This window comes from Neofelis nebulosa, chromosome 7 (genome assembly GCF_028018385.1).
Source record: "Neofelis nebulosa isolate mNeoNeb1 chromosome 7, mNeoNeb1.pri, whole genome shotgun sequence".
NCBI classification, from domain to species: Eukaryota; Metazoa; Chordata; class Mammalia; order Carnivora; family Felidae; genus Neofelis; species Neofelis nebulosa.
The window spans coordinates 37,241,729-37,250,080 of NC_080788.1; the positions used below are offsets into that span (position 1 = coordinate 37,241,729).

Below are 8,352 nucleotides of genomic sequence, written 5' to 3' on the forward strand. Positions count from 1 at the left end.
TAAAACTATCCTATAACCCAGCAATTGTACTACTAGGTATTTATCTAAAGGATAAAAAAAGTGCTGATCCAAAGGGGCACATGTACCCCAATGTTTATAGCAGTGCTATCAACAAGAGCCCAATTATGGAAAGAGCCCAAATGTGCATCGACTGATGAACAGACAAAGGAGATGTGGTATGTATGTGTGTATATATATATATAATGGAATATTACTCAGTGATCAAAAATGAAATCTTGTGATTTGCAACAATGTGGATGGAACTAAGTGTATTATGCTAAGCAAAATAAGTGAGTGAGAGAAAGAAATACCATATGATTTCACTCATGTGGAATTTAAGAAACAAAACAGATGAACATAGGGGGAGGGAAGGAAAAATAAAGAAAACCATAAGAGACTCTTAAATATAAAGAACAAACTGAGGGTTGATGGAGGGGAGGTGGTGGGGTGATGTGCTAAATGGGTTAAGGGCATTAAAGAGGGCACTTGGGATGAGCACTGGGTGTTACATTTAAGTGATGAATCACTAAATTTTACTCCTGAAACCAATATTACACTATATGTCAACTAATATAAATTGAATCTAAATTGAATCTAAATTAAAAAAAATAAAGATATTTCTCTAAAAACACATAATAAAAAAGAAAATAATCCCATTTACAATTGCACCCAAATAATAAAATACCTACAAATAAACTTAACCAAAGAGGTGAAAGTGCTGTACTCTGAAAACTATAAAATATTGAGGAAAGAAACTGAAGAGGACACAAAGAAATAGACATTCCATGCTCATGGATTAGAAGCACAAATATTGTTAAAATGTCTATACTACCCAAAGCAATCTACACATTTAATGCAACCCCTATCAAAATACCAACAGCATTTTTCACAGACGTAGTTATTCTAGCTATTGTTTATTACAATCCTGAAATTTGTATGGGGACCACAAAAGACCCTGAATAGCCAAAGAAATCTTGAAAAAGAAAACTGAAGGTACACAATTCCTGACTTCAAGTTATATTACAAAGCTGTAGCAATCAAAACAATATGGTACTGGCACAAAAATAGACACATAGATCAAAGGAATAGAAAGCCCAAAAATGAACCCAGATTATATGGTCAATTAATTGTTGATGAAGGATGCAAGTATATGTAACGGGAAAAAACACTGTCTTTTCAACAAATGGTGTTAGGAAAACTGGACAGCTACATTCAAAAGAATGAAACTGGACCACTTTCTTATACTATACACAAAAATAAATTCAAAATGGATTCAAGACCTAAATGTGAGACCTGAAACCACAAAAAATCCTAGAAAGAGGACTGACAATAATTTTTCTGACATTGGCCATAGCCACCTCTTTCTAGATATGTCTCCTGAGGCAAGGGAAACAAAAGCAAAAATAAACTATTGGGCCTATGTCGAATTTAAAAGCTTCTTCACAGAAAAGGAAACAATCAACAAAACTAAAAGACAACCTACTGAGTGGGAGAGATATTTGCAGATAAGATATCCCATAAAAGGCTAGTATCCAAAATACATAAAGAACCTATACAACTCAACACCAAAAAGGGGAAAAAAATAATCAAATTAAAATCGGCAGAAGACATGAATGGAAACTTCTCCAGAGTAGATATCCAGATGGCCAACAGACACATGAAAAGATGCTCAACATCACTCATCATCAGGCAAATGCAAATCAAAACCACAATGAGCTATCACCTCACACCTGTCAGAATGGCTAAAATAAAAAACTCAGGAAACTTACCTCATCCTGTAGGTGAGGATGTGGAGAAAAAGGAACCCTCATGCACTGTTGGTGGGAATGCAAATGGTGTAATTTTAAAAAATTAAAAATTTTAATGATCCAGCAATCACACTACTGGGTATTTACCCAAAGAATACAAAAACACTAATTCAGAGGGATACATGCACCTCTATATTTATTGCAGCATTATTTATAATAGGCAAACTATGGAAGCAGCCCAAGTTTCCATCAATAGATGAATGAATAAAGAAGATGTGGTATACACAGAGTACCAGAGACATCACTATAAGCATGAAACCTACAGACATCACAATGACTCTAAACCCATATCTTTCTATAATAACACTGAATATAAATGGACTAAATGCTCCAACCAAAAGACATAGGGTATCAGAATGGATAAAAAAACAAGACCCATCTATTTGCTGTCTACAAGAGACTCATTTTAGACCTGAGGACACCTTCAGATTGAAAGTGAGGGGATGAGGAACTATCTATCATGCTACTGGAAGTCAAAAGAAAGCTGGAGTAGCCATACTTATATCAGACAAACTAGACTTTAAATTAAAGGCTGTAACAAGACATGAAGAAGGGCATTATATAATAATTACAGGGTCTATCCATCAGGAAGAGCTAACAATTATAAATGTCTATGCGCCGAATACGGAAGCACCCAAATATATAAAACAATCACAAACATAAGCAACCTTATTGATAAGAATGTGGTAATTGCAGGGGACTTTAATACTCCACCTACAACAATGGATAGATCATCTAGACACAGGATCAATAAAGAAACAAGGGCCCTGAATGATACATTGGACCAGATGGACTTGACAGATATATTTAGAACTCTGCATCCCAAAGCAACAGAATATACTTTCTTCTCGAGTGCACATGGAACATTCTCCAAGATAGATCAAATACTAGGTCACAAAACAGCCCTTCATAAGTATACAATAATCGAGATCATACCATGCATACTTTCAGACCACAATGCTATGAAGTTTGAAGTCAACCACAGGAAAAAGTCTGGAAAACCTCTAAAAGCACAGAGGTTAAAGAACACCCTACTACAGAATGAGTGGGTCAACCAGGCAATTAGAGAAGAAATTAAAAAATATATGGAAACAAACGAAAATGAAAATACAGCAATCCAAATGCTTTGGGATGCAGCGAAGGCAGTCCTGAGAGGAAAATACATTGCAATCCAGGCCTATCTCAAGAAACAAGAAAATCCCAACTACAAAATCTAACAGCACACCTAAAGGAAATAGAAGCAGAACAGCAAAGACACCCCAAACCCAGCAGAAGAAGAGAAATAATAAAGATCAGAGCAGAAATAAACAATATAGACTCTAAAAAAACTGTAGAGCAGATCAATGAAACCAAGAGTTGGTTTTTTGAAAAAATAAACAAAATTGATAAACCTCTAGCCAGGCTTCTCAAAAAGAAAAGGGAGATGACCCAAATAGATAAAATCATGAATGAAAATGGAATTATTACAACCAATCCCTCAGAAATACAAGCAATTATCAGGGAATACTATGAAAAATTATATGCCAACAAACTGGACAACCTGGAAGAAATGGGCAAATTCCTAACCACCCACACACTTCCAAAACTCAAACAGGAAGAAATAGAAAACTTGAACAGACCCATAACCAGCAAAGAAATTGAATCAGTTATCAAAAATCTCCCAACAAATAAGAGTCCAGGACCAGATGGCTTCCCAGGGGAATTCTACCAGATGTTTAAAGCAGAGATAATACCTATCCTTCTCAAGCTGTTCCAAAAAATAGAAAGGGAAGGAAAACTTCCAGACTCATTCTATGAAGCTAGAATTACTTTGATTCCTAAACCAGACAGAGACCCAGCAAAAAAAAAAAAAAGAGAACTACAGGCCAATATCCCTAATGAATATGGATGCAAAAATTCTCAATAAGATACTAGCAAATTGAATTCATCAGCATATAAAAAGAATTATACACCATGATCAAGTGGGATTCATTTCTGGGATGCAGGGCTGGTTCAACATTCACAAATCAATCAATGTGATACATCACATTAATAAAAGAAAAAATAAGAACCATATGATCCTGTCAATTGATGCAGAAAAAGTATTTCACAAAATTCAGCATCCTTTCTTAATAAAAACCCTCGAGAAAGTCGGGATAGAAGGAACATACTTAAACATCATAAAAGCCATTTATGAAAAGCCCACAGCTAATATCATCCTCAATGGGGAAAAACTAAGAGCCTTCTCCCTGAGATCAGGAACACGACAGGGATGTCCACTCTCACCGCTGTTGCTTAACATAGTGTTGGAAGTGCTAGCATCAGCAATCAGACAACAAAAGGAAATCAAAGGCATCAAAATTGGCAATGATTAAGTCAGGCTTTCACTTTTTGCAGATGACATATTATACATGGAAAACCCGATAGACTCCACCAAAAGTCTGCTAGAACTGATATATGAATTCAGCAAAGTCGCAGAATACAAAATCAATGTACAGAAATCAGTTGCATTCTTATACACTAATAATGAAGCAACAGAAGACAAATAAAGAAACTGATCCCATTCACAATTGCACAAAGAAGCATAAAATACGTAGGGATAAACCAAACCAAAGATGTAAAAGATCTGTATGCTGAAAACTATAGAAAGCTTATGAAGGAAATTGAAGAAGATATAAAGAAATGGAAAAACATTCCGTGCTCATGGGTTGGAAGAATAAATACTGTCAAAATGTCAATACTACCCAAAGCTATCTACACATTCAATGCAATCCCAATCAAAATGGCACCAGCATTCTTCTCAAAGCTAGAACAAGCAATCCAAAAATTCATATGGAACCACAAAAGGCCCCGAATAGCCAAAGTAATTTTGAAAAAGAAGACCAAAGCGGGAGGCATCACAATCCCAGACTTTAGCCTCTACTACAAAGCTGTAATCATCAAGACAGCATGGTATTGGCACAGAAACAGACACATAGACCAATGGAATAGAATAGAAACCCCAGAACTAGACCCACAAACGTATGGCAACTAACCTTTGACAAAGCAGGAAAGAACATGCAATGGAAAAAAGACAGTCTCTTTAACATATGGTGCTGGGAGAACTGGACAGCAACATGCAGAAGGATGAAACTAGACCACTTTCTCACACCATCCACAGAAATAAACTCAAAATGGATAAAGGACCTGAATGGGAGACAGGAAACCATCAAAACCCTAGAGGAGAAAGCAGGAAAAAATCTCTCTGACCTCAGTCGCAGCAATTTCTTACTTGACACATCCCCAAAGGCAAGGGAATTAAAAGCACAAATGAACTATTGGGACCTCATGAAGATAAAAAAGCTTCTGCACTGCAAAGGAAACAATCAACAAAACTAAAAGGCAACCAACGGAATGGGAAAAGATACTTGCAAATGACATATCGGACAAAGGGCTAGTATCCAAAATCTATAAAGAGCTCACCAAACTCCACACCCAAAAAACAAATAATCCAGTGAAGAAATGGGCAGAAAACATGAATAGACACTTTTCTAAAGAAGACATCCGGATGGCCAATAGGCACATGAAAAGATGCTCAACGTCGCTCCTCATCAGGGAAATACAAATCAAAATCACACTCAGATACCACCTCACGCCAGTCAGAGTGGCTAAAATGAACAAATCAGGAGACTATAGATGCTGGGGAGGATGTGGAGAAACGGGAACCCTCTTGCACTGTTGGTGGGAATGCAAACTGGTGCAGCCACTCTGGAAAACAGTGTGGGGGCTCCTCAAAAAACTAAAAATAGACCTACCCTATGACCCAGCAGTAGCACTGCTAGGAATTTACCCAAGGGATACAGGAGTACTGATGCATAGGGGCACTTGTACCCCAATGTTTATAGCAACACTCTCAACAATAGCCAAATTATGGAAAGAGCCTAAATGTCCATCAACTGACGAATGGATAAAGAAGTTGTGGTTTATATACACGACGGAATACTACATGGCAATGAGAAAGAATGAAATATGGCCCTTTGTAGCAACGTGGATGGAACTGGAGAGTGTGATGCTAAGTGAAATAAGCCATACAAAGAAAGACAGATACCATATGTTTTCACTCTTACGTGGATCCTGAGAAAATTAACAGAAGACCATGGGGGAGAGGAAGGAAAAAAAAAAAGATAAGAGACAGAGGGAGCCAAAACATAAGAGATTCTTAAAAACAGAATAAACTGAGGGTTGATGGGGGTGGGAGATGGGTAGTGAGGAGGGCACCTGTTGGGATGAGCACTGGGTGTTGTATGGAAACCAATTTGACAATAAAGTTCATATTTAAAAAAAATTCATCTCAAAAAAAAGATGTGACATATATATATGTGTGTGTGTGTGCACACACACACACACACAGGCCATACATCAGGCTACACACTGACACTCGGGAGCCTGCTTGGGATTCTCTCTCTCTTTCTCTCTCTCTCTCTCTCCCCCTCTCTCTCTGCCCCTCCCCCGCACATGCTCTCTCTCAAAATAAATAATCACTTTTTTAAAAAGCCCTAAAAAATAGCTGCAAAACAATGACAATATGTATGTTTTGACATGGAAAAAATTAAAATATAATGTTAAAGATTCTTAAGAAAGCAAATAAGAAAAGTGGATGTGCAGCATGGCATCATGTTTGCAAAGTGAGTATACATGTGTGCTCTAAGTGACTGGCCTGAGTCAATGCTTGCTTGCATTTTTCTCCTCTCCTGCCTCCTCCCCCTCCCCCTCCTTGTCTGTGTTTTCTAAACTTTCATTTGTGTGTAGGCATAGGTTTTATTATATATACAAACAATAAAATCATTTTTGTAATTAAAGAAAAGAATGGAATTCTGGTCAACTGTGTCAAAGGCGACCAAGTCATTGATGAGGGTGATGTTCAAATTGGCCGCCAGGCTTTTCAATCACGTGTATATATATAGATAGATAGATAGAGATCTATAATGGAATATTATTCAGCCATCAAAAAGAATGAAATCTTGCCATTTGCAACAACATGGATTAAGCTAGAGAGTATAATGCTGAAGCAAGGTGAGCTAATCAGAGAAGAACAAATACCATCTGATTTCACTCATATGTGACACTTAAGAAACAAAACAGTGACGAAAGGAAGAAAAAGAGAAACCAAAAACCGGACTCTTCACTGTAGAGAACAAACTGATAGTTATCAGAGAGGAGGTGCGTGAGGGGATGGGTGCTATAGGTGAATAGGGATTAAGAGTACACTTACCTAGGGAGGAGCCAAGATGGCGGAACAGCATGGACGCTTTTTGTGCGTCTCACATCCGTGAAATACAGCCAGACCAATACCAAACCATCCTACACACCTAGAAAACCGATTGGAAGATTAACACAACAATCCGCACAACCTGAACCATAGAATTCAGCAGGTACGGGACATGAAGAGCTAAACTTGGGGAGTAAGAGGCCCTGCAGGCAGAGAAACGATGGAGAATGGGGAGGGGGGAGCATATGGGAAAAGCACCCCTCCCCAAAAGCAGCTGGAGAGAAAGTGGAAAATTAGAAACAGCCACAGGGACTAAACTAAAAAGGGAGAAAGGAGAAAGGAGGGGGTTTAAATTCCATGAAGACTGTAAACAAGGGGAGCACAAAGGTTTCAACCCCGCAGCTCGATACCTAGCAGTGCTCTGGTGGGAAAGGTGAATCCCCAGGAACAGAGTGGGGTCCGGGAGGTTCTCAGGCCACACGGGGAAAAGCGGTTCCACTGCTAGAAGGACATTTGGTAGAGACTGTTGAAGCCACCTGGTCCCAGCAGACCCCAGAAGGCAGCCACATTCGCTGGTCCTGGGGCAAGGTTGTTGAGGGTGAAGCCTGGTGTCAGATGTGTGTTGCGATTTTCCATGGTCCCTGAAATGCTGAGGCTACACTGTCTTGCGTTTTTTCCGGGGGGTGGGGGGCGGGGGGGCTGGCACCTGGCTGCAGTCTCGGGGCACCAGCAACAGCAGAATCCAACAGGCGTTCCTGGGTACAGACGACATTTGGCCATTGCTCATTCAGCCATCACTCCGTGAGACCCTCCTGCAGAGGGGCGGAGCGGGTCAAAGCCGCAGTCCTTCGGAAGCAAGGGGCCGGGGAAAACAGCTGCATCTGAGACAAAACTCGGGAGAGAGGTACTGCCTGGGCCCTGGTCACGGAGAGTGGAAAAGCGGGGAGTGGACGAGAGCTGAAGACGGAGGACCGGTGCGCGATTGCTGATCCGGGAGAACAGACTGGGTGGCCAGGTGCTGCCATTTTTCACCGTTCCTGCGCATGCACATGCACACTGACGAGCACCGCAACAATCCACCCCAGTAGGCTAGCAGCGCCATCTAGGGGAGAGCTGAGATGTTACACCGAGCCCTGCCCAACTGGGCCAAGTTCGCTCTTTAAGAACACAAACCTCACCGCTGATTTAATCTATGGACTATAAAGAGCTACATGGACTGACCTCTAGGGGAAAACAAAGCAATTTCAGTCCTACTTCAATCTGTCAGCAGGTTCATCTATTCAATTTTCTTTTTTCTCTCTTTCTCCTTTTTCTCTT

The 8,352-nt window shown here is 39.7% G+C and overlaps 1 protein-coding gene across 1 annotated transcript in view; it reads right to left on the reverse strand.

Annotated features, from left to right (window-relative positions):
- SPESP1 (sperm equatorial segment protein 1) overlaps nt 1–8,041 on the reverse strand; it is a 65,750-nt gene extending 57,709 nt beyond the window's left edge. The window contains exons 1-2 of the mRNA XM_058737254.1: nt 7,446–8,041; nt 7,039–7,135 (exon numbers count right to left, since the gene is read on the reverse strand). Coding sequence (XP_058593237.1) covers nt 7,039–7,069 — 31 coding nt within the window. The 5' untranslated portion in view covers nt 7,070–7,135; nt 7,446–8,041. The remainder of the gene's footprint in view (nt 1–7,038; nt 7,136–7,445) is intronic.
- Between the last annotated feature and the right edge of the window lie 311 nt (nt 8,042–8,352).